General features: G+C 41.1%; 1 protein-coding gene across 2 annotated transcripts in view; it reads left to right on the forward strand.

Moving 5' to 3' along the window:
• Positions 1 to 27,437, forward strand: part of LOC129698814 (protein TANC1-like) — a 116,889-nt gene that overhangs the window by 78,211 nt on the left and 11,241 nt on the right. For both annotated transcript variants that reach the window (XM_055638114.1, XM_055638115.1), the window contains 8 exons: positions 9,897 to 10,133; positions 12,423 to 12,608; positions 13,401 to 13,479; positions 14,671 to 14,804; positions 20,396 to 20,519; positions 20,595 to 20,770; positions 21,489 to 21,621; positions 27,079 to 27,170. In XM_055638114.1, the coding sequence (XP_055494089.1) occupies positions 9,897 to 10,133; positions 12,423 to 12,608; positions 13,401 to 13,479; positions 14,671 to 14,804; positions 20,396 to 20,519; positions 20,595 to 20,770; positions 21,489 to 21,621; positions 27,079 to 27,170 (1,161 nt within the window). The remainder of the gene's footprint in view (positions 1 to 9,896; positions 10,134 to 12,422; positions 12,609 to 13,400; positions 13,480 to 14,670; positions 14,805 to 20,395; positions 20,520 to 20,594; positions 20,771 to 21,488; positions 21,622 to 27,078; positions 27,171 to 27,437) is intronic.

Raw genomic sequence — 27,437 nt, forward strand, 5'->3', positions numbered from 1 at the left:
AGTAGGCACTAAACAACTGAAATAGGCAGGCAAAAGGGCATTATAAAATTACAAAGAAGGCACAAAAAAGGTATTTATTGCCCCAAAAAAAGGCATGTATTTCCACCACCAAAATATGGTTAAAAATGATAATATGAAGGTACACTACATTAAATGACCAACGTTGCACATAATTACTAGGATTTTTTCAAATGTTCTGCTGTTAAACTATGCCGTCTATCAGACAGAATACGCTTCATTGTGAAAAACTTCATTCTACCTCAGCTGAGTGCATACCCGAAACAAGCTACAGACTCTATATTCATGTCGCTATATTGTGCATTATAACTACCTTTGAGAACTTTAGCTGTTTTGTATTTCTTCATGATCACTGTTAGCTAAAATCATTCTCTCACATTTTCCTTGTATGTCTTTACCTACTTCGCCAGGAATTTTACGAATATGGTCAGTTACTTTGTTGAAAACCTGCAAGTTATTCACTAATGTTTCGCCACGTTTCTCAAGATAAGTGATAGCTTGTGGGAAGTTTGCAAAATTGGAAGCAATAAACACAAGATCGTGGTGGAGGGACTTTTTCTGCATGATCCTGACTGCAGCAGATTCTTCTTCTTCAAAACAGATGACGATTTATTTTATCTTTTCAAAATTTGCAGCATAGTAGAGTACAGCAGAGAGCCATGTACCCCACCTAGTCAAAACGGGCTGAGGAGGTAACGGAATCTCGGGTGCCATTTCCTTCATCAACTGTACACGTAACGGTGCTTTGAGGAAGATTTTCTTGACATTGGAAATTAGGCGATCGACTTTTGGGACAAGCTACGTAAGTGCTTGGCAATTCTATGAAGTCCTTGAGCTAAGCATGTCAAATGCAACATTTTGGGGTATAAAACTTTAAGAGCACGGGCAGCTTTTTTCATGTACGGAGCTGCATCAGTCACAAACAAGAATATTCCCGTGTTTTATACCTTCTGGCCAAAGTACAGCAAGTGAAGATGTAATCAACTGAGCAATAGTTGAGCTGTTTGACTTCTCCAATACTTCCGATGTCAACAAAAACTCCTTTGATGGTTGACCTGCCTCCACTATTCCGATGACCACTTTGACAACATATCTCCCCAAAGCATCGTTTGTCTCGTCTATTGAGATCCATATTTTGTTGCATGCAACCTCATCTCTAATTTTCTGCACAACAATGTTGAAGTTGCCGTCAGCATAATTTTTCCATAATGATGACTCGTTCGGTATATGTTCCTCTGTGTATTTCTCTAAAAAAGCCTCTGAGAGATTTGTTTTCCAATTTCCACAGTGGAATTCCAGCATCAATGAATGCCTTGCACAGATCCCATAAACGCAGATTTTGACTGGAGCCAGCAGGAAATGGTCAGGAGACAAGCTTGGGTATTTTGCTTGGGTAGTTTACACCTCAGCAGTATCAACATTGACTTTAGCTGTTTTGTATTTCTTCAAGATCTTTGTTAGCTAAAATCACTCTCTCACATTTTCCTTGTATGTCTTTACCTACATCGCCAGGAATTTTACGAATATTGTCAGTTACTTTGTTGAAAACCTGCAAGTTATTCACTAATGTTTTGCCATGTTTCTCAAGACAAGTGATAGCTTGTGGGAAGTTTGCAAAATTGGAAGCAATAAACACAAGATCGCGGTGGAGGGACTTTTTCTGCATGATCCTGACTGCAGCAGATTCTTCTTCTTCAAAACAGTTGACGATTTATTTTATCTTTTCAAAATTTGCAGCATAGTAGAGTACAGCAGAGAGCCATGTACCCCACCAACGGGCTGAGGAGGTAATGGAACCTTGGGTGCCATTTCCTTGAATTTTAGATAGCCCTTGTCTTCTCCCTCCTCCCCACTCTCCCTCCCAGCTCTCCTTCTAGCCCTACTGTCTGCCTTTCTTTTTCCCGCCCCCCCCCCCTCCCCCACATCAGTCTGAAGAAGGGTCTTGACCCAGAACGTAGACTATTCCTTCTCTCCATAGATGCTGCCTCACCCGCTGAGTTTCTCCAGCACTAGTCTACCTTTGATTTTTCCAGCAACTGCAGTTCTTTCTTAAATAGATCTTGGAGAAGACTGAACCAGCGGGCAGCTGCACAAACGACCGACAGTGCCGCGCCTGGTTTCGCCCAGGTGATGGAAATTTTCTTGTAAGTTATACTATGTTAACACATTTAATAATAACATTAATATTAATGTGTTAACATAGAAAACATCATTGTAATCACGGTACAACTAGAGAAAATAGCACGACCTTTTAGCAAAATGGGAAAAAAAGGCTGATTTAGGCTATAAATCATGACATGGGCATTATCCTGGTGAAATCATCAAAAAAAGGCATGAAATGGCACATGACATTATGACAAAATCCTGGCTCTAGTCATCAGGAAGTTAACTTCCTCTAATTTTGTATACGTATCATATTTTGAAGATTTATCGTATTCTTTCTTTGTCAGGACTTGCATCTGCTACTTCTTAGAAAGTTAATGCTAATACATCTGCCATGCGATTGCTCAATAGAGTGGAACCAAAAAGATCAATCAAACAATGATACATTTCTACTTGTGGCCTTATTCAAATCTCTAATATTTGTTTTGTATCTAAAAGAGGTTAGGTTCCAATGAAATATTGTACACTCATGACTATTATCATTTTCAACTGGATCGCATAATTAAATTCAAGGCTATCTTTCGGGCAAATATTTTATAGGGATATTAGGGATCAGGATGCTCAGTCTTCCCATTATGTGCTTCTGCGTGCATGAGAAATGAAAATCTTGAACATACTTCTGTGAATTATTCATTAAGTTTTCAAATCGCAGTATTTAATGGTCAACTTACTTGACCTTGTTCATGATAGTGTGGGTAGGAGCAATCATTGTACAATGATTGTCAAGACAAAGTCCCAGTTACACACAGTACATCACGTGTACAGTTACCATCAAACTGAATGGAATCTATTCAGAGGATAATATATTGCTCAAGACTGTCCATTCATGAAATGCCGTGAACCATCTGCATCAGAGAATTATATTACTGCCCCATTCAATAATTAATGGTGGTGAGCAATTCAACAGACAGCAGGAGGAGGGAAGTCGAAGAAATCCTTAGGCTGAACAATGGCTGAAGTCAACACCAGTGTCAAAGTTGAGACTGAAGCATTTACAACAACTTTTAGCCCCAATCTTGAATAACTCATTTATCTTGGCTTCATCCTTGGGTCCTTGTCATCGTGAAAGTCAATCATGAGATGCTTTAGATTCAGATTCAGATTCAATTTTAATTGTCATTGTCAGTGTACAGTACAGAGACAACGAAATGCATTTAGCATCTCCCTGGAAGAGCGACATAGCAACTGATTTGAATAAATAATAATAAGTGTCGGGGGGGGGGGGGGGGGGGTGGTGATTGGCAGTCACCGAGGTACGTTGTTGAGTATAGTGACAGCCGCCGGGAAGAAGATGTTCCTCGACCTGCTGGTTCGGCAACGGAGAAACCTGTAGCGCCTCCCGGATGGTAGGATGGTAAACAGTCCATGGTTTGGGTGATAGCAGTCCTTGGCGATGCTGAGCGCCCTCCGCAGACAACGCTTGCTTTGGACAGACTCAATGGAGGGGAGCGAGGAACCGGTGATGCGTTGGGCAATTTTCACCACCCTCTGCAATGCCTTCTGGTCGGAGACAGAGCAATTGCCATACCATACTGTGATGCAGTTGGTAAGGATGCTCTCGATGGTGCAGCGGTAGAAGTTCACCAGGATCTGAGGAGACAGATGGACCTTCTTCAGTCTCCTCAGGAAGAAGAGACACTGGTGAGCCTTCTTGATCAGAGTTGAGGTATTGTGGGTCCAGGAGAGGTCATCGGAGATGTTGACTCCCAGGAACCTGAAGCTAGAAACACGTTCCACCTCCGTCTTTATATTCATTTCAAGTGGTAAGAAGAAATGGGGAAGAGCGCTATATACAGCAAAGAGGGCCACCTGTACATCCTGGCTGTTGTGATGAAGAATTGCTAGTTATTGTGTGGCTGCAAATAAGTGGTAAGCCATTTAAAAGGAAGATGAGGAAAAACTTTTTCACACACAGTTGTGAGTCTGTGGAATTCTCTGCCTCAGTGGAGGCCGGTTCTCTGGATACTCTCAAGAAAGAGCTAGATAGGGCTCTTGAAGATAGCAGAGTCAGGGAATATGGGGAGAAGGCAGGAACGAGGTACTGTTTGTGGATGATCAGCCATGATCACATTGAATGGCGGTGCTGGCTTGAAGGGCCGAATGACCAACTGCTGCACTTATTGTCTATTGTCAAACCAGGACAAACCTAATCCATCTCATTACCAGGCAATTAGTTAACCTTCAGTTATTGGGAGAGTTATGGAAGGCCCTGTTGATGCTATCAAACTGCACATACTCGTCGATAGCCTGTTTATTGATAATAATTTTGGAAATCACCAAATCCACTCCTCTCCAGACTTCTGCAGTCTTGGTCCAAATGTGGTCACAAAAGCTGAATTCTGGCGGCAAAGTGAGCATGATTGCTCTGGGCATCACGGCATAATTTCACCAAATGTTCCATCAAGAAACTCTGGTAAAAGTTAAATCAACGGGATTAAAAAGGAAACTATACTGGCTGGAATTATATCAAACAAAATAGGATTATTTCCACAGTGCAATGTCCTTGGTCTGACCATCTTTAGCTACTTCATCAATGACTTCCATCATAAGGTCTGAAATAGCGATGTGCACTGATGATTGCACAAAGACATTTGTTTGTGATTCTTGAGAAATAAAAAGGCTCATGTCTGTACATAGCAAGACTTTGGCAACTTTCATATAACCATATAACCAATTACAGCACGGAAACAGGCCATCTCGGCCCTTCTAGTCCGTGCCAAACACTTACTCTCACCTAGTCCCATTTACCTGCACTCAGACCATAACCCTCCATTCCTTTCCCGTCCATATACCTATCCAATTTATTTTTAAATGATAAAAATGAACCTGCCTTCACCACTTCCACTGGAAGCTCATTCCACACAGCTACCACTCTCTGAGTAAAGATGTTCCCCCTCATGTTGCCCCTAAACTTTTGTCCCTTTATTCTCAAATCATGTCTTGTTTGAATCTTCCCTACTTTCAATGGAAAAAGCTTATTCACGTCAATTCTGTCTATCCCTCTCATAATTTTAAAGACCTCTATCAAGTCCCCCTTAACCTTCTGCGCTCCAAAGAATAAAGACCTATCTTGTTCAACCTTTCTCTGTAACTTAGGTGCTGAAGCCCAGGCAACATTCTAGTAAATCTCCTCTGTACTCTCTTTATTTTGTTGACATCTTTCCTATAATTTGGCGACCAGAATTGTACACCATATTCCAGAATTGGCCTCACCAATGCCTTGTACAATTTTAACATTACATCCTAACTTCTATACTCAATGCTCTGATTTATAAAGGCCAGCACACCAAAAGCTTTCTTTACCACCCAATCTACATGAGATTCCACCTTCAGGGAACTATACACAGTTATTCCTAGATCCCTCTGTTCAACTGCATTCCTCAATTCGCTACCATCTACCATGTACGTCCTATTTTGATTTGTCCTGCCAAGATGTAGCACCTCACACTGATCAGCATTAAACTCCATCTGCCATCTTTCAGCCCACTATTCCAAATGCCCTCAATCGCTCTGTAGACTTTGAACATCTACTTCATTATCCACGACACCACCTATCTTAGTATCATCTGCATACCTACTAATCCAATTTACCACACCATCATCCAGATCATTTATTATATATGACAAACAACAGTGGACCCAACACAGATCCCTGAGGTACCCCACTAGTCACCGGTATCTAGTTTCTCTCTGGTATCTCTCATTCAGCCACTGGTGAATCCTTCTTGCTCCACTATTAATACCCATCAATTTAACCTTCTTAACCAACCTTCCATGTGGAACCTTGTCAAAGGCTTTACTGAAGTCCTTATAGACAACATCCACCACTTTACCCTCATCAATTTCCCTTGTAATCTCTTCAAAAAATTCAAGAAGATTAGTCAAACATGACCTTCCAGGCACAAATCCATGTTGACTGTTCCTAATCAGACCCTGTTTATCCAGATGATTATATATATTATCTCTAAGTATCCTTTCCATTAATTTGCCCACCACTGACGTCAAACTAACAGGTCTATAATTGCTAGGTTTACTCTTAGAACCCTTTTTAAACAATGGAACAACATGCGCAGTACGCCAATATTCCGGCACCAATCCCATTTCTAATTACATTTTGAAATATTTCTGTCATAGCCCCTGCTATTTCTACACTAACTTCCCTCAATGTCCATGGGAATATCCTGTCAGGACCTGGAGACTTTTATATTTTTCAAAAGTGTCAGTAATTCCTCTTCTTTGATCTTCCTAGTTTCCAGAGCTACCCTACTTGTTTCAGGGATGATCTGCTAAGTGGCAAGAAATAGACATTACATCTCCAAGAGAGACTGTAACCATCTATCATGACTTCATTCGCTTTCCCATTACAGAAAAATTCCCCAAGATGTAGCACCTCACACTTGTCAGCATTAAACTCCATCTGACATCTTTCAGCCCACTATTCCAAATGCCCTAAATCGCTTAACTCCTGACATCCAGAGTATGTTGGATCACTGTTCAGTTGCCTCTTGAGTGAAGCTCTAACAATAGGACAAAGCAACCTGCTTGATTGGCACACATACACCATTCTAACTATTACTTTCCTCCATTACGGGTAGATGAACATTATAGCATGTTTCATCTACAAATTAAATTGTTGTCCATACAGATTACTCTCGCACCGCTCAAACCTGAGAACACCACCAAGAAGAGCAAGAGCATCAGGTGCATTAAACTACACCACCTCTGGGTTTGGACACCATCCTTTTTTGGCAAAACAGTAATCCCTCATTATTACAGACTTTTTTTAATTACAGATTTCAATTAAAGTGGACTGATTTTCACCGTCAGGCCAGGCTGCCGCTGCCGCTGCTGCCCTCGGCTTGCCGGCCACTTCCAAACCAGGCTGCCGCTGCTGCCCCTGACTTGTACCACCTCCCCGGCCACTTACAAACCAGGCTACCAATGCCAGTCCCAGCCCACACCACCTTCCTGGCAGGCTGCCAACACCACCCCGGCCCACATCATCTCCCCGGCCAGATCTACTGTTGGTACACACAGCTTCCTCGGCCACAGCTGCTGCCAGCGCCGACCCTTAACTGCACTCTGGCCGCCCACGAGTTGCGACCATTGACTCCGCTGATCCATGCTTCTTCCCCCAGCCGCCAGCAGACCAGGGCCGTGAACTCATCTAGGTTCCAGACCAAGAGTTTGAAGACGGGTTTCGACCTGAAAAGTCATCTACCCATGTTCTCCAAAGATGCTGCCTGACCTGCAGAATTATTCCAGCACTTTGATCCTCTTTTTTACAATTCCTTCACCTCGTGGAACTTACTTCCCGGTGCTATTAAACATCTTCAGTCGAAGGACTGCAGTTGTTCACAATAGCAGCTTGGTGTAATTTTAACAAGCACAGTTAGAAAGGGTCTTGCCAGCAATGCTCACACCCCATCAGCTAAAAATATTATTTTAATTGCTTCATGGAATGTTACCTTATCAAAACTGCTTCGGCTACTTTTTCTAAATTGCTGGTTTCTAAAATAGTTTAAGCCTCAAAATGGTTGTCAAAATTTTCAACTTAACCTGGTGCCTCCCAGCAACACGAGGACTCAATTACTATTTTTAGTTGGTTCAGTAAGTACTGTGCCCTTACTGGCTGAGTGCCAGTAACGCGATGTGCTCTCATTGAGAGCACATCTCACTGAAGGAATGAGAACAATGTAGCATTTGGCAAGCTGAAAAGTTTTTTCTCTGTTTACTGATATATTAGTATAATATTTTCTTGCCCCTGGGCCAAGATCAAGATATTAGGGACAGTGCTTTACCGTGTCATGATAAAAGGTGATTTGTTTTAGCAGTAAAATGATAATAAAACAATAAGAAATTCATTTTAAGATGCATAATTCTTGCTGGTCAGAATTCTGTTAACTCCCGGCTTATTGGGCTGAGAAGATACCTTCACAACAATATCTGAGGTGGTTCATGAAGGCTAACTGCTATATTGGTGATATTCAGGGTGGGCATTAAATGCTGGTTTACCAATATATATATATATATATATATATATATATATATATATATATATATATATATATATAAATGGATAGAGGGATCTTGCATGAGTACAGTTCAATCTGGGAAGCTCAAAAATGCATTTGATAATAATGGGTGTTATAAAATTAAGCTTTGGGGAATTCAAAGGCCATCTGTGAAAGACAACAGCACTGTCAAATGGGCGCAGGTGGCATGTCTATTTCAAGTGATGCTGGAAATAATCAGATTGGGCAGCATCTGTGGGAAGAGAAACATAATTAACCATTAAGACCTATATTTTTGTGTTTCATCTAACCTAAAATTGTACAATTTGATGTGCACTTTTGTTAATGTACATATGACTTGGCAAGGATAGAGATAAAATGCTGGAGTAATTCAGTGGACAGTGTGTAGGCTCTTGGCCAGGAGCTGAGTCTAGAACTTGGCTGCGTTGATTACTTTGCCATGTTCTTTAAACGTCAGTAATACTGATTAGACTAAGTAAAATGCTGTTAAAGCAATCATGGTATTTTAAATAGGATATTTTACATTGATGTGTAATGACTTTTTCAGCGCTATTCAAAAACAGCACGTTTTGATCTGTTGATGCTGGTACAATTGACTGAAGGAAGAAGAATGTTGATAATCAAGGTTTTTGTAGAGGGGTAGAATGAATGAATGAATGAATGAATGAATGTATATGTTTATTGGCCAACATATAAGGAATTTGCCTTGGTGCTCCGCTTGCAAGTAACAACACGACATACAGTAAACAATTAATAAAACATAAAACATTAAAACATTAAGAATAAAACATTACAGTTTAAACATGTGAATAAAATAAAATACCAGAGCAAAGGGAGGCTGCAGACTTTTGGTTTATTTAGTAGAGATACTGCCCATGGAAAAAAGTTGTTTTTATGTCTGGCTGTGGCGGCTTTGACAGTCCGGAGTCGCCTTTCAGAGGGAAGTGCTTCAAAGAGTTTGTTGCCAGGGTGAGAGGGGTCAGAGATGATCTTACCCGCTCGCTTTCTGGCACTTGCAGTGTGGAGTTTGTCAATGGGGGGAAGTTTGCAGCCAATAACCTTCTCAGCTGATCGAACGATTTGCTGCAGGCTCTGGATGTCATGGTTGGTGGCTGAGCCAAACCAGACCATGATGGAGAAGATGAGGACAGAGATCAAGGAAGATATAACTTTATGGATTAAGTTGGTTCAGTAAAATGGAGGTAGATTCAACTTTTCGTCCTTGCGCAAATCCTTAGAATCAAGGGAAATGTCCTGCCCAGTGGAGCTGACTATGTGATAACTCTTGCCTCAATGATGGGATGGGATGGAAGAAGGCTTTGTTTTATATTGGTTTACTTATTCTTACAGTGAATTAGGAAGATTTTGTAGAGGTGGCATTGGTAACATCATGCCCTGAGGTGCCTGTTGTAGGAGTTCCCAGTCTCAGAAACGTATGAGGGCAGGTTGCTGGTAGAACATGAGCATTGTCCAAAGTCACTAATTTCAAACTAGTCACCTCCTTGCCAAGCCGTGCCACTCTTAAATAATTGTGTCTTAGTCCAGTTTGGAGATATTGTAATGAAGTATGTTGTCCTATTTCTTAACTTCTTCATAGTGTTATCGCTCATTTTACTTTGTAAATATAGGATATCTAAAGGAAACTTTGGAGTAATATTCTGATTTTCATACAAACTGCAGGTGAGTCGGTTGTTAATTTTGGGAGGAGCCAGCGTGAACTACCGAACTGAAGTGTTAAACAATGCTCCCATCCTTTGTGTTCAATCACACCTTGGGCACCAGGAAATGGTAAATCTACTGCTTGAATTTGGAGCTGGGGTTGATCAGATTTCTGAAAGCGGTGTTACATCGTTATGCCACGCTGCCGCTGCAGGACACCTGAATATTGTGAGTCTTCTATGCAGGAAAGGAGCTAAGGTAAGGGATCTGGTTATTGACATTAACTTCTTCTTATTTTGCCCGTGAGGCACAGTAGCACAACTAGTGAAGCTGCTGCCAGACTGCGCCAGAGACCTTGGTTCAATTCAGATCTTGGGTGCTGTCTTGTGTGCAGTATACCATCTGTGAGAGCGTGACTCTCCTTTGTGTGTACCTGTTTCCTCCCACATCCCGAGGATGTGTGGGGTTGCTATGTGCATTACCACTAGTGTGTGGTAGAAATTGGAAGAATTGATGAGAATATGGGGAGTATAAAAAATGAATGGGTTTAACGTGGGATTGGTGTAAATTGATGTTTGATGGTAAGTGCTGCAAGCTACCTCTCAGTCTGAAAAATGTGCAAATGCCACTGTATTCCTCATCACTGAGTTTGTTATGACCCACAGCACCACTTTTTCAGTAATCCTGTGGGATTGGAGTCACTGGAGTTTTGGAGGATATTTAAAATATTCCTATTTTTTCCCATTTATTTCCCCCCCCCCCCCCCCCTGTTTTCTTAGGAAGGAACAAGAAACAGAATGTTTTTAATGGCGCTTTACAGGGTAAATACAGTGGTGATTTTTTTGCCGGGCATGTTCATAACCAAGTGTCACAGTACAGGATATTCAGGGTTGAGGAGTAGAATATTCTTCACCCACAGAGCAGTGAATCTCTGGAATTGTATGCCCAAAAGAGTCACAGAGGCTCTGTTGCCATATGCATTCAAGACAGCCTGATTGATTTTTCAAATATTGAGAGATTTAGGGAAACATTGATGGGATTAATGGAGGAAGGTGGCATTGAGTTTAAAGAAAACATCCTTGATCTTATCGAATGGCAGAGCAGGAGTGAATTGGCCACTGTTGCTTTTTCACATCCTTTCTTATGTTCAATCTGCAAGGTTCATTAATGAGGACTTAAGGAAAATTAACAGTGATAGACATTCGTGAAGTATGAGTAATTGTGTGAATAGTTTTTGGTACTGGACAGGATGGAAGGGGTGGAGGAGACAAAGTATCTGTTGAACCTCTTAAAAAGAACAGTGGGATCCAGCCATTGTTTTAATTTGTTACTTTTGTATATTTGTGCGAAGTGTTATGTATCAATGGTTTCTAATTGGGAAACAAGGATGTTATAGCTCTAAAGGAAAAATGTTCTCTCAGATAGCCTTGAAGCTCCAGCAGCCCAGATTTGATCCTGACCGCTGCAGCTATCTGTGTGGAGCTTGTACCTTCTCCCTGTGAATATGTGGTTTTCCCTAGTGGAGCTGTGTGGAGCTAGTTTCCTCCCATGTTCCAAATGTGCTGGTTGGTAGGTGGGGTATGGAAGAATTGGGAAGTAGTTAGTGGGCCTCTGTGAATAGAATGGGTTGCATGGAATCAACTGGAGAAATAGGATTGATGGGATGAATAGAAATATGGAAAATATGCCTAGGTATGATGATCTTGGGTCATAGGCAATTCTGTGGTTCAATTTGGAATGGGTTGTAAATCATTATTACTTGTGAACCAGAGGAATTTTAAGTTTTAACAGGCAGACTAAAGTTAGCAGTTGTGTTGATATTTCCAACTGTTTAATATTTATTTATATTCTATGTATCATCCATGATGTTTTGGTTAATAGTGAACTATTGCAAATAAATGTTGTGCTATTGATACACAGTGAAGCTGTGTCATTTGGTACCAGCATTTATGGAAGCTTTGTAAGTTTATAAACGATTAGTCTGTAACAATACAAGTTTGGAAGAAAAAGAGCTTAGATTATAAAGATTTAGAAGTCATTTTTATATATGCGATGACAAAACACACATTGGTAAAATACTGGGCAGGTAAAAAGTAATAATTGGACTTGTGTACATTTTAAAACTACCACTCACACCACCCTGGCCACACACATTTCACCCCTGCCATCGGGAAGAAGTTACAGGAGACTGAAAACTAACATCCAGGTTCAGGAACAGCTTCTTCCCCTGCAGCCATTGGGCTATTAAATACTACAACCTCAAATAAGCTCTGAACAACATAGACTATAATTGTTATTGCAATATTATTGTTTGTTTTTTGTGGGTACGTATGTTATACACATTGAACTTTTTTTCCCTCTTGTTTATTATATTGTTTACAGTGTATTATGTTTACATATCCTGTTATGCTGCTGCACATGAACTTCATTGTTCTATCTGGGACATATGATAATAAAACACTTGACTCTCATGATGCTAAATCTTCTGTGAAAGCAATGGAATGTGCAGTTTTGTATTTAAAGTGATAGAAATATTTTAATTCCCAGGTTGATTACACGGATAAAAATGGCCAGTGCGCATTGGTTCATGCTGCTTTAAGAGGTCATCATGAAGTAATTAAATATTTACTCAAAGCAGATTGGACATTAAGCATACAGCACCAGCAATCTTTCAAGAAAAGTCAAGCTCTTCAGCAAGCCCTGATCGCAGCTGCAAGCATGGGACACAGTGAAGTAGGTTTTCAGAGATCAACTACACTTGCTTACGTAATATTAACTTAAAATGGATACTTTGAGGAATATCTATCTAATATACTATACAGTATTTGACAGAAAAAATATTTGTAATATTTGGTTGTGATTCTTTATTGGCCAGCCTTCAACAATGCAGTCAATGACCTCGGGTTAACTAATAGTTTTTGTAAGTGAACGTTGGACCTCAATTTCATTGAAATATAACTGTATATAACCTTTGAATTGCCACTGAGAATTTATTTTGATAGCACTTGAAAGAATTGCCATGGATGACTCGTAAGTTACCTGATGATATTGATATAGCTAAACACAAAATAATTAGAGATTAGGGAATACATTTATTTCATTCTTGCAAGCATGTTTTGCAGAATATGTCAATCCATAAAAATTAGAAGGGAACCTTTCACTCTATTCACAAGGCAGTAGCGGATGAGAAGGAGAACCTATTTTGCTGCGTGTGTGCTTGAACATGTTTTAGTTTGTTCATGCCCACACAACAAAAAGAGAGAGGTGGAAGTGTTTTCCAGATGGGTGAGGAAGAGCAGATGTGAATTCTAAACTTAGAATTTATTGGTCAGGATCTATATACATTCTGAAAGACCAATAACAATCAAGTATACTGATGCTTTTGTGAATATATAAATAGGTGGCTTCTATCTGCTAGCCATTCATTTAAATCCTTTAATGGGGAAACTTCATAAAGGTTGGAAGTAATTTTATTACACTAAATATCACTAATAAGTGTTTTCAATGTTTCCAATCTATTTATAGGTTGTGAATAATCTCCATGCTTTTGATGGTGAACAAAGAATAGACATAAATAGCTTTGATACACTTTGGGGTGAAACAGGTAATTGAAGTATTTCTATCTTTCCATTATAACTTAAATGTAGCATGTTAAAGGATTGTATGCATTTTTTAAAGTTATTCTTTATGATGACCACCAATCCATTTTTTTTTCTTTTTTTTAAAAGATATTTTTATTAGAAGTACAATAAAGTACAGTAATACACATCACATATCTTATTACATTTGTTGTACCACTTCATTTTTTGAGCTTTAAGAAAGATAGAAATAAAAGAAGTAAGGAAAGTGAAAAAGAGTTGTGAAGGTGCAGGAAAGTGTTGGGACAAGAAAGCCCCTTAGAAAAGAAGTTAGAGAAGGAAGTAAAGAAAGGAAACGGACCCTAGAAAAGAAAGAAAAAACAAAAAGAGAAACAATCGCTCTATTATAACACAAAACTCCGCAAAAAGGGATATACCAACCGTATTGTTCACGTTATTAACCAATCCACGTTATTCTTCATCATTATTGATATCTATAGATGTAGAAAAAGGTAGATAATGATAAGATCCTTCATCTTACTACCTGAAATTTCAATTACATTTAATGTGATTTCTGTGAATAACACGTTTACATCATTGGACAAAACAGTTGTAAATTAATTTTACCAATTTGGTTTAATATTCTGATCCATATAAAAGCAATTCTAATTAATTACTAGCATTATAAGTTGGAAGTCACTCCAAGAAAAGCATTCTTGTAAATATTTCTTTGTACACCTGATAATTAGTGAATTCAATTGCATGAATGAAAATCAAAACTACAGCTGCTTCTAATGTATGAACATTTTCAGGAAAGAAAATGAGAATGGGTGGTGCTGGCAAGGAGCAGCAAAATATGACAGAAAGATCAAATTGAAGTGTTCAGGATTGTGTTAGATGTGTAAAAAAAACCCATTTCCACTGCTAAGTAACCAGAGAAATGTAAGTAGACATCAGATAACTTGCCAAACAGTTTTGACACGAAGAGAGACCTTTTTTTCTAAAATTGAGGCATATTTGGACACATTATTTGAAACACATTTTTAGAAGCATAATAAACTGCAGTACTTGAATGGAGTAGGGTATGCACAACATTTGCAGAACTGCAGAATGGTGGAAAAACAAGGAAGTGGGACAAACTGAATGCTCTTATCAAAGAGGCAGCACAGCCACAATGGTGCGATTTCATTGTGTGTCAATTTTTTTCTCCACCTTAGCTCTCACAGCAGCAGCAGGAAGGGGTAAATTGGAAGTATGTGAACTTCTTCTGCAACAAGGAGCTGTTGTATCCCATCCTAATCGTAGGGGTATTTCTCCAGTATTTTGTGCAGCAAGACAGGGCCACTGGCAGGTAAAATGTTTTGTATCTTGCTGTGACATTTTTATTACATAGAAACGTAGAAAATAGGTGCAGGAGTAAGCCATTCGGCCCTTCGAGCCAACACCGCCATTCAATATGATCATGGCTGATCATCCACAATCAGTTCCCCGTTCTGGCTTTTCCCCCCATATCCCTTGATTCAGCCCTAAGAGCTAAATCTAATTCTTGAAACCATCCTGTGAATTGGCCTCCACTGCCTTCTGTGGCACAGAATTCCACAGATTCACAACTCTCTGGGTGAAAAAGTTTTTTCCTCATCTCAGTCCTAAATGACCTACCCCATATTCTTCAACTGTGACCCCTGGTTCTGGACTCCCCCAACATCGGGGACATTTTTCCTGCCTCTACCCTGTCCAATACTCTAAGAATTGTATTTGTTTCTACAAATTCTCTTTCATCCTTCTAAATTCCAGCGAATAGAAGCCCAGTCGATCCATTCACATTTATCCACATTATACTGCATCTGCCCACCCACCCAACCTATCCAAGTCACCCTGCAGCCTCATAGCATCCTCCTCGCAGCTCAAACTTAGAGATGTTACATTTAATTCCCTTGTCTAAATCGTTAATATATACTGTAAACTGGGGTCCCAGCACCAAGCCTTGACACAGACATTTTGGGCAGAAGGATCTGTTCCTGTATTTTACTGTTCTGTATTTTATGATTGCTGCACCAAAAAAATTCAAGATGTTCAATATATCATGGGAAAAGCTGTCACTGAATCTGTAGTCTCCACCTTAAATATGTAGTCCTGCCGCCAGTGCACCACGGCTGCAGTGTGTATAATCAGCAAGATTCACACTAGCAATCTGCAAAGCTTCTTTAATGATAGCATTACCAGGTGGAACACTAAGGCAGAAGGCACATGTGAATGCCATTGCCTGCAGGTTTGTCCTGAGTTGTAAATATATTGAAAATCATGTCTGAAATGAAAATCATGGAAATCTATGCCTAATAATATTCATAACCCATACCACAGCCCACCAGGCAGCTATGGCCATCTTTTTAATGGCAATAGGAGTTGGACAATGGATGCTAGTCTCGCTTGCCACATGCACATTCTATGATAGTAGTATTCTAGGCAACAGCACCTGAGCACATTGAGCAGTTATTTCTGCCCTAAATACCTAATGCCATGAATACATCAGAAACTAGAAAATAGGTGCAGGAGGAGGCCATTCGGCCCTTCGAGCCAACACCGCCATTCATTGTGATCATGGCTGATCGTCCCCAATCAATAACCTGTGCCTGCCTTCTCTCCATATCCCTTGATTCCACTTGCCCCTAGAGCTCTATCTAACTCTCTTAAATCCATCCAGTGATTTGGCCTCCACTGCCCTCTGTGGCAGGGAGTTCCACAAATTCACCACTCCCTGGGTAAAAACGGTTTTTCTCACCTCAGTGGCCTCCCCTTTATTCTAAGACTATGACCCCTGGTTCTGGATTCGCCCAACATTGGGAACATTTTTCCTGCATCTAGCTTATCCAGTCCTTTTATATGTTTCTATAAGATATCCCTTCATCCTTCTAAACTCCAGTGAATACACGCCTAGTCTTTTCAATCTTTCCTCATATGACAGTCTCGCCATCCCAGGGATCAATCTCGTGAACCTACGCTGCACTGCCTCAATCACAAGGATGTCCTTCCTCTAATTAGGAGACCAAAACTGTAAGCAATACTCCAGATGTGGTCTTACCAGAGCCCTATACAACTGCAGAAGAACCTCTCCACTCCTATACTGAAATCCTCTTGTTATGAAAGCCAACATTCCATTAGCTTTCTTCACTGCCTGCTGTACCTGCACGCCAACTTTCAGAGATTGGTGTACAAGGACACCCAGGTCTCGCTGTACCTCCCCCTTACCTAACCTAACCCCATTGAGATAATAATCTGCCCCCTTGTTTTTGCCGCCAAAGTGGATAACCTCACATTTATCTATATTATACTGCATCTGCCATGCATCTGCCCACTCACTCAACCTGTCCAGGTCACCCTGCAACCTCCTAACATCCTCTTCACAGTTCACACTGCCACCCAGCTTTGTGTCACAAACTTGCCAGTGTTGCTCCTAATTCCCTCTTCCAAATCATTAATATATATGGTAAACAGTTGCAGCCCCAACACTGAACCTTGCGGCACTCCACTCGCCACTGCCCGCCATTCTGAAAAGGACCCGTTCACTCCTACTCTTTGCCTCCTGTCTGCCAACCAATTTTCTATCCACGTCAACACCCTACCCCCAATACCATGTGTTCTAATTTTAGTCACCAGTCTCCCGTGCGGGACTTTATCAAAGGCTTTCTGAAAGTCTAGATACACTACATCCACTGGCTCCCCTTCATCCATTTTACTTGTCACATCCTCAAAAAATTCCAGAAGATTAGTCAAACATGATTTTCCTTTCATAAATCCATGCTGACTTGGACTAATCCTTTTACTGCTATCCAAATGCCCCATTATTACCTAATAATTGACTCCAGCATCTTTCCCACCACCGAAGTCAGGCTAACTGGTCTGTAATTCTCAGTTTTCTCTCTCGCTCCTTTCTTGAAAAGTGGGATAACATTAGCTATCCTCCAATCCACAGGAACTGATCTTGAATCAATTGAACATTGGAAAATGATCACCAATGCGTCCACTATTTCTAGAGCCACCTCCCTGAGGACCCTGGGATGCAGACCATCAGGCCCAGGGGATTTATCATCCTTCAGTCCCATTAGCCTATCCAATACTATTTCTCGCCTAATGAAAATTTATTTCAGTTCCTCGACCCCCTTAGATCCTCTGTCCTCCCGTATGGGAGATTGTTTGTGTCTTCCTTAGTGAAGACAGATCCGAAGTACCTGTTCAACTCTTCTGCCATTTCCTTGTTCCCCATAATAATTTCACCCGTGTCTGCCTTCAAGGGACCCACATTTGACTTTGCTTTTTCTTTTTCACTTAACATATCTAAAGAAGCTTTTACTGTCCTTCTTTACATTCCTGGCCAGCTTCCCCTCGTACTTCATCTTTTCAGCCCGTATTGCCCGTTTTGTTTCCTTCTGTTGTCCTATGAAAGTTTCCCAATCCTCTGGCTTCCGGCTACTCTTTGCTGTGTTATACATCTTTTCTTTTAGTTTTATTCTATCCCTAACTTCTCTTGTCAGCCACGGTTGCCTCCTACCCTTAGAATCTTTCTTCCTTTTTGGAATGAAATGATCCTGCGTCTCCCAGAAATTCCTGCCATTGCTGATCCACCGACATTCCTGCTAGTATCCCTTTCCAGTCTACCTTGGCCAGCTCCTCTCTCATGCCTTCATAGTCCCCTATGTTCAACTGCATCACTGACTCTTCCGATTTAACCTTCTCCTTCTCAAATTGCAGATTAAAACTAATCATATTATGATCACTACCTCTAAGTGGTTCCTTTACCTCTTATCAAATCTGGTTCATTGGACAACACTAAATCCAGAATTGCCTTTTCTCTGGTCGGCTCCATTACAAGCTGCTCTAAGAATCCATCTCGGAGACACTCTACAAACTCTCTTTCTTGGGGTCCTGAACCAACCTGATTTTCCCAGTCTACCTGCATATTGAAATCCCCCATCACCACAGTGGCATTACCTTTGTTACTTGCCAACTTTAACTCTTGCTGCAACTTACACCCTACATCCGGGCTACTATTTGGGGGTCTGTAGATAACACCAATTAGTGTCTTTTTGCCATTTGCAATTCCTCAACTCAATCCACAGTGACTCTACCTCGTCAGTCCCTATGTCTTCCCTCGCAAGGGACTGAATTCCATTCCTCACCAGCAGAGCTACCCCCCCTCCTCTGCCCACCTGCCTGTCCCTTCTATATGATGTATAACCCTGAATATTAAGTTCCCAGGCCCAATCCTCCTGCAGTCATGTCTTGGTAATCCCTACAATGTCATATCTACCAACCTTTAACTGAGCCTCAACTCATCTACTTTACTTCTTATACTTTGCGCATTCAAATACAACACTTTTAATTCCTTACGCATCTCACCATTCACATCGATTCCTATTCCACTTGGCCATACTCTCCTATCCTTTTGTGAGCTTTCTTTCCCGTTAATTCTTGGGCCATTAACTACCCCTTTACTCCCTTTCCCTTTAACTCCGTGTTTGACTATCCCATTTGACACCCCTCTCCCCCTTATTTAGTTTAAAACCACCCGTGTAGCAGGGGCAAACCTGCCTGCCAGAATGCCGGTCCCCCACCTGGTAAGGTGCAATCCGTCCCTTTGTACAGTTCCCACTTACTCCAAAACAGATCCCAGTGGTCTAAGAATCTAAATCCCTGCCCCCTGCACCAGTTCCTCAGCCACACATTCAGGTCCTGTATCTCCCTGTTCCTGCTCTCGCCAGCACGAGGAACTGGAAGCAAACAGGAGATAATTACCCTGGAGATCCTGCTTTTCAGCACTTTTCCGAGCTCTCTAAAGTCACGCTTCAGAATATTCATCCCCTTCTTTCCAACATAATTTGTGCCAACATGTACTACAACTTCCTGCTGTTCACCTTCACCCTTGAGGATTTTCTGCACTCTGTCCGTGACATCCTGGATCCTGGCACCAGGGAGACAGCACACCATCCCCGAATCCCGTCTGTTGCCGCAGAAACCCCTGTCCGTACCTCTCACAATGGAGTCTCCAACTACCACGGCGTTGCCTGATGTCGGCCTCTTTGGTTTTGGCTCAACAGCACTTTTTGCTTCGCATGTCAGTGCACTAACGTCTTCTGTCCCAACAGCTTCTAAGTGGGTGAACCTGAGGTACAACTCCCGGGGACCATTGCATTCCATGTTTACTTCCCTTTCTCACCGTCACCCACCTTCTCTCATCCAGTACCTTAGGTGTAACAATCTTAATGTAGGACTCGTCGAGGAACGACTCAGCTTCTCGGACGAACCTGAGGTCATCCACTTGCTTCTCCAGTTCCCCAACACGGTCCTTCAGGAGCTGTAACTGGATGCACTTTTCACATTTGTAGCAGCCAGAGGCACCAGCGGTGTCCTTGACTCCCACATACGCAAGCATCGCACTGAATCAGCTTGCTTGACATCTCCTTCTTTCGTCTCTCCCTGTCCAGTGTTTTGCGTAGCCTCCTCCCCTCAGCCTCCTCGCCAAAGACTCACACTTTACTCACAGGGCACTTCCCTCACTGCCCATCCCCGAGAGCAGTCTTGCTTATATGGACTGATAAATTGCCTAATTTACCAATTTACAAACCAAATTCCTGTTTTAAACTGTTTTTCCTCCGTGACTGACTCACCTCCCCCACGGGCTTCAGCCAATCACTTCTTCTCCCTGCATCTCTTTGTTGCTACTTGCTCAAAATCCACATAAGCTCTGTGTTAAGTCCGGCTGCGTTTTGCCGCTCTTTTTCAACTGTTTTCCCCCTCTGACTCGCCTCCCCCACAGGCGAAATGTGTTGAGACGGAAAGTGGCATTTTGGCTGATGTTAAACAATCGCTCAATTACGAAGTTGAAGATGTAAGCGTTGAGAACTATAGTCCCATTGGAATATTGATTAATTTGTTTTGAAAATTTAGATTGCTGAACTATTGTTTCGGCATGGTGCTGATGTGAACGCAACAGACAAGCAAGGTCGTACACCACTCATGGTGGCTTCTTGTGAAGGACATGTGAACACTGTTGAATTTCTACTTTCAAAAGGTAAACTGATGTCAATCTTTAATATTGCAGTTGCATTTTTCTTGGTATTTATATTCCATTTGGTTTTGATCTTAGGTGCTTCCATATCTTCAGTAGATAAGGAGGGATTGACTCCTTTGAGTTGGTCTTGCCTGAAGGGGCAAAAAGCTGTGGTTCAGATTTTGGTGGAGAAGGGTGCATCTATTGATCACACAGATAAGAATGGTCGCACTCCTCTAGACCTAGCTGCTTTTTATGGTGATGCTGACATTGTGAGTATCATCAAGCTTTGAAGAACATACTTTTATCTTTTAATTTCATCTATGCAAAAGATCATTGAATGTTTTTCTGTTATAAGTGCTATATAAATGCTTATTGTTTCTGGATGAATAGTCTGTCTAAGCTCAAATGTGAATAATGTCGTGCAAAATACCAGAGGCTAACTGGGCTACCTGAATGCTGGATGCAAATGTCTTGAGGAAAGGCAGAAGAGGGGAAGTAGTTAAAAGGAATTGATTTTTTAATTTTGGGATGTTGTTAAGATTGAGTTTGAATGTATGCCAAACTTAAATTTGAGTGAAAATGATCTAAATGAGTTGCAAAAGGAGAGTGAAGAATCAAGATTTCAGCTTCCCCAGTTCCTTGTATCTGGGAAACTTCCTGCTTTTGTTCCATTCTGTTCATTCCCTGACTGCAGCTGTGGTAGAGGCTTATCAACCCCACAGCCAGCCACACTACCTTGCAATATGGTTAGGCATGGTGTAGAATGTGTGTAAAATAAAATGCTGATCTGATATTTGCCTTTATATTTAATGGCAGAATCTGGCTTTCAGGATTTGAGCTGTAATAGTTCCCTGCTGCCTTGCTACCTTTGAGTTAATGTACAGCTCAATACTTCTCAAAAATTAAAAGCAATTTGACAAGACAATGAGAGGTATTTTGTCCATTTTGCTGTTATTAACTTGTTTATATTTTCTATTTTGTGTGCAGGTTCAGTATCTGGTGGAAAGAGGTGCCATGATTGAACACGTTGACCACAGTGGAATGCGTCCATTAGACAGAGCAATCGGATGCTGCAACACTTCAGTTGTGGTAATGTTGCTTAAGAAAGGTGCAAAACTAGGTATGGATTAGCAATCGGAAGTTCGGAGTCACTCTTGTGGACTTGAATACAGGTGTACTGCAAAGTTATCGCTCAATCTGTGTTTGGTTTCTTCAATATAGAATAGACCATATTTTGAATACCAAATGCGCTCACTGATACGAAGTGCAAGGAATTGCTGCTTCACCTGGCCAAACTGTTTGGTTCCCTGGATGGTGGGAAGAGCTGAAAGAACAGAGGTTGCATCTTATGCGGTTGCATGTGCTGTAAAATGGGGAACGGTTGAGAGGGATCTGTTGAATGCGGAGAATGGTGCAATGGAAGTTGAAGACCAGGAGAACACTGTTCTTGCTCAGTCCAGAAGAGGGCGTGACAACAGTGGCGCAGGAAATAGATATGATGTGGTGAAGGCCACAGTCCGTTGAGGTAGAGAGGTTTTGGAAGGAGGAGGACATTTTAGAGGCACATCTGTAGAATGATTCCTCATCAGACCAAATGTGTCTGAGCCAGAGTGACAAGCAATAATGTCCTGGCAGGAGGTAGGGTTGGGATGACTGAGAGAGCATGGGAGCTTGTGATAGATGTTTTTGGCTCGCCTGTCCCGTGAGATGGTTAGATCCAGAACATACATACTCGTATTCAATAACTTTTTCTTCAGCTTTACCTACTTTCTTCAGATCAGACGTGTAGCGATGTGCCTTGTATGGGCCCAAGCTAGGCCATTTTTTGTGTGAGTTAATCAAAGCAGTCTGATTCAATCCTTCTCTGGACATACTTCAATTGCTTTTCTGGTACAGAAAACACACAGAACTTGCATGTGTCATCACTTTCGCTGCTGATTTGCACTTCCCTTGCCTTCATGTGGTATATACTTGATTGTTATCATGCAGTCTTTTCTTTAACTATATAGCATGCAACAAAAGCTTTCACTGTACACGTGATAATAATAAACTAAACTGAACTATATTGGATATTCTCCTTGTTTGGATCCAGATATTTTGATAACTGCAGTTTAATTTTTCTTAATTAGCTGGATTAGATTTTCCATGCATGACATGCACAGGACATACCTGGGCCATTTTCCACCTGCTGTCATAGATGGATCCCTCACTCGTGTCTCCTCTCTGCTCTCGTTCCTCCTCCACCCAGACGGAACAAGGAGAGTTCCCCTTGTCCTCTCCTTTCACCCCATCAGCCTTTTCTGCATTCCGCAGTGACCACTCCGTCTGCAACTCCCCCCCATCCCACCCAAACCATTCACTCCCCATGTTCTTTCCCCTGTAACCCCAGGAGATGTAACACCTGTCCATATAACTCCTCCTTCACCTCCATCCAGGAACCCCAGCAGTCATTCCAGGCAAGATAGAGGTTCATGTGTACCTCATCTAACCTAATCTACTGCATCCATTTTTCTTATGTGGCCTCCAGTACATCGGCGAGAGCAAGTGTAGACTTTCGCCGAACGCGCATGGTCTGCCAATCCTCTTCCCATTCCCATACTGACCTTTCTGTCCTGAGCCTCTTCCATTGCCAGCGTGAGGATACACGCAAACTGGAGGGACAGCACCTCGTATCCTGTTTCAGTCGCTAACAACACAAAGGTATGAATGTTGAATTGTCCAATTATATGGAACAACATAAACCTCCCCCTCTCCCATTTCCCCCCCCCATATAAATCCCCATCCCCTCTCTCCTGTGTCCCACTTGGACTCTTACCTATTTCTCCCCTTCCACCCACATCCCTTCCCTTTGTCTCACATCTTGTCTTTTCATCTCTAGCCTTTGTCCAAACATGTCCATCAAAAAACCCCTCACATATCAACTTATTACCTGCAAGATGTTGTCCTGCCTCTCCTCCAGCTCTCTTTCCCACCCCATCCCTAGTCAGTCTGAGGAGGGTTCCTGACCCGTAATGTCACCTAACCTTGTTCCCCAGAGATGCTCCCCTTCAGTTTTCTCTTCAGCATATAAAAGGCATGCTCAATTGGGTTCAGATCGGGTGATTGACTTGGCCACTCAAGAATTGCCAATTCTTTAGCTTTGAAAAACTCCTTTGTTGCTTTAGCAGGGTGATCATTGTCTTGCTGTAGATTGAACTGCCGGCCAATGAGTTTTGAGGCATTTGTTTGAACTTGAGCAGATAGGATGTGTCTATACACTTCAGAATTCATTATTCTACTACCATCAGCAGTTGTATCATCAATGAAGATGTGAGCCAGTACCTTCAGCAGCCATACATGCTCAGGCCATAATACCCCCAACACAATCCCGTCCCCTACCTGTAGCCCCCACAGGAGGCGTGGTCCTCCAACTCAAGCCATTCCCGAATGTAAGATTCCAGCACTCTCCTGCCTCTCTCAACAGTGGGCTTTAAAAAAAAATCCTATCGTACTTCCCTTGCGCGTTGCAATGGCAATTCACCCTCCCCCTCCTGTGAGGTGAAAATTTCTGTGTTCCTGTCACAACGTTGTATTGAAGTGTGTTGGAAGCTGGCAGGAATGATTTTAATGAAAAATGTGGATCAGAATATGTCTGCTCCCCCAACGGTGTGGTTTCCCATCGCAATATTCCGCCACTCAGCCGTTCTCCCAACACAACTTAACCCGTTCCTGAACGTAAGATTCCAGCACCCCCCCCGCCGCACTCAGAGGTGGACTTAAAAAAAAAAAATTCCAATTGCACTTCCTCTGCCTGCCGCAGAAGTTTCAACTGCAATATCAATTGGACCTTCCCCTCCTGTTGAAAATTCCCATTGAGGTGAAAAGTTCAGAGTATTTCTGTCTTGCAACTTTGTATCAAAATTTGTTGGAAGCTAGTATTTTAACAGTAAAAATCTTTTTAAAGTTGGCATTTTTAAAACTTTAATCGCGAATAACGTGAAATATAGGATGAAATCTTCAGTGAAGCTGATCATAGCTAGCCGACATTGTGACGTCATCAGTTGAAGCTGGTAGTTTTAAATTCAGTTTTTGAATTTTTTAAACTTTAATCAGTAATGTCGAGAATTAAGTCGAGAAATAAAGCATAAAATGTTCAGTGAAGGTGAACTCTGCCTAGAGGGGAAAAATGTGAATCAGCGAAGATGTAAAGGCAACCACATATACACACATACAAGATCAGAGTTTTAATAAGTACTAGACCAAGTGCAGACTCCCCCAATGCACTCATTCCCTACCCGTAGCCCCCATGGGGGGTGGGGGGGGGTGGGCGTGGTCCTCCAACTTAAGCCATTCCCGAAGTAAGATTCCAGCACTCCCCTGCCTCCCTCAGCAGTGGGCTTTTAAAAAAATTCCAATTGCACTTCCTCTGCGTGTTGCAATAGCAATTCGCCCTCTCCCACCTGTGAGGTGAAAAGTTCAGTATTCCTGTGTCCCAACATTGTATCGAAGTGTGTTGGAAGCTGGCAGGAATGATTTTAATCATTTTAATGAAAAATGTGAATCGGAATATGTCTGCTCCCCCAACGGTGTGGTCTCCCAACACAATATTCCACCACTCAGCCGTTCCCCCAACGCAACTTAACCCGTTTCCGAATGTAAGATTCCAGCACTCACCTGCCTCCCACAGCAGTGGACTTCAAAAAAAATTCCAATTGCACTTCCCCAGCCTGCCGCAGAAGTTCCAACTGCAATACCAATTGGCCCTTCCCCTCCTGTTGAAAAATCCCATTGAGGTGAAAAGTTCTGAGTGTTTCTGTTTTGCAAATTTGTATTGAAGTGTGTTGGAAGCTAGGATTTTAACAGTAAAAATCTTGTTAAATTTGGCATTTTTAAAACTTTAATCGTGATTAACTTGTGAAATGTAGGATGAAATCTTCAGTGAAGCTGATCACGGCTGGCCGTGCCATTGTGACATCATCATGGAACTGGTCGTTTTAAATTCAGTCTTTTGATTTAAACTTTAATGTCGAGAAATAAAGCATAAAGTATTAATAAATTTATCTGCCTAGAGGGGAAAAATGTGAATCAGAATATGTAATCGTTACCGCGTAGTGTTTTTACGAAGATGTAAAGACAACCACACAAACAAGATGAGAGTTTTAATATGTATATGATGATAGAGATAATTCTTCTGCCATCAGATGTGGAGGTCTTCCTTGGCCTGCCAGTCCCTTTGCGATTAGTAAGCACTCTCTCTTCTTAATGATGTTCCAAACAGTTGATTTTAATAAGCCTAAGGTTTGGCTGATGTCTCTAACAGTTTTACTCTTGTTTCTCAGTCTCATAATGGCTTCTTTGACTTTCATTGGCACAACTTTGGTCCTCATGTTGATAAACAGCAATAAAGGTTTCCAAAGATGATGGAAAGACAAGGTGCTGAGAGCTCTCTTATACCTGAATTAAGGAGGCATTTAAACACACCTGAGCAATTACAAACACCTGTGAAGCCATGTGTCCCAAACATGATGGTGCCCTGAAATGGGGGGGGTGGGGTGTGGGGTATAAACACAGCTGTAATTTCTACATGGTGAAACCAAAATGTATAAAAATACCCTTTTATAAAATCTGACAATGTGCACTTTAACCGCATGTGATTTTTTATCTATTACAAATCTCAAATTGTGGAGTATAGAGGCAAATAATTATGGAGGACACTGTAGCTGCACAGACCTTTGCCACTAGCCTCAGCTATTTCTTGCAGTCACATGGTATATTTGTCAGTTTATTGGAGGGCACCAATGGGAAATCGTCTATTATTAAGATGGTTACATTTTATATTCTTTTAATTTGTGTGGCAATTGATAAGGGGTTTCCAGCAACAGGCCTGTACATAATTTGTAGTTGAATTTCCAATGTGCTACTTTGTTCTGGAAATGAGCATTAGATTTCTTACAGTAATCGTGTTGCTGCCTGCCTTGATACTTTGCTTTTGAAACCAGGCTGCATTTGTATGCATTAATTCCCACACAATCAGTGCTGTTGCCTTTTCAGCCATTAGTGCGCTCATATTTCTGTGATGGAAATGGAGTCAAACATCTTGGTTACTTATTCAAAAATAGACAATCTTTAAGAACTTCCTTAAACTTTTTGCCATTGCTTTTTTTTTTAAATGTTCTGAATATTTTTTCAATGACAATATTTGACACAGTCATTCTGTGACAACAGATTTTATATGTTTACTGTGAAATTGCCACATCTATCATTGCTGAAATTTAACACGATTGACCCATTCAAATTGGCCTGTTCTTGTGTTGTACTGTTTTGTGTGCCAGATTAATTAATTTTAAATAAAAATAAAGGCAATTATTTTTTTTAAACTTTATATTAGCTTCCCCCCTCTTTTTATTCCCGTTCATGAATGCGTCCATTAATAAATTACTAAGGCTACACATGTTCTTATGGTTATTCAGGGATTAGTCTTTTAAACAGAAATTGCTGTAACAGAAACAGAGGTAATAGAACTTAAATTTTCATATGTAATGGTATGAACTTGCTTTTTTGTGTAATATTGTATTATTTTTGTATATTATTTGTCCAGGTAATGCTGCATGGGCAATGGCTACATCCAAACCAGACATTCTGATAATTTTATTACAGAAACTAATGGAAGAGGGCAACCTTCTTTATAAGGTATATTTTTTTATTTGACTTGAAACCATATCCAGTAAATACAGTATCTCTACCGCAAATATATTTATGTAGGTATTAGTCCTTCATGACATATTCATCTTTGATAAAATTATTCTTTTATTCAATCTTCCCTTTATACAGCAGTCCTTTAAAAAAAAAAATGCATTGCCTACCCTCTGCTACTATATTTATTTTGCTTTTTGTCTACTTCACTAACCAGTGTCCTGCACAATATATATTGGGTCATCATTTTCGTTTTGAAAATAA

This window comes from Leucoraja erinacea, chromosome 7 (assembly GCF_028641065.1).
Source record: "Leucoraja erinacea ecotype New England chromosome 7, Leri_hhj_1, whole genome shotgun sequence".
NCBI lineage: Eukaryota > Metazoa > Chordata > Chondrichthyes > Rajiformes > Rajidae > Leucoraja > Leucoraja erinaceus.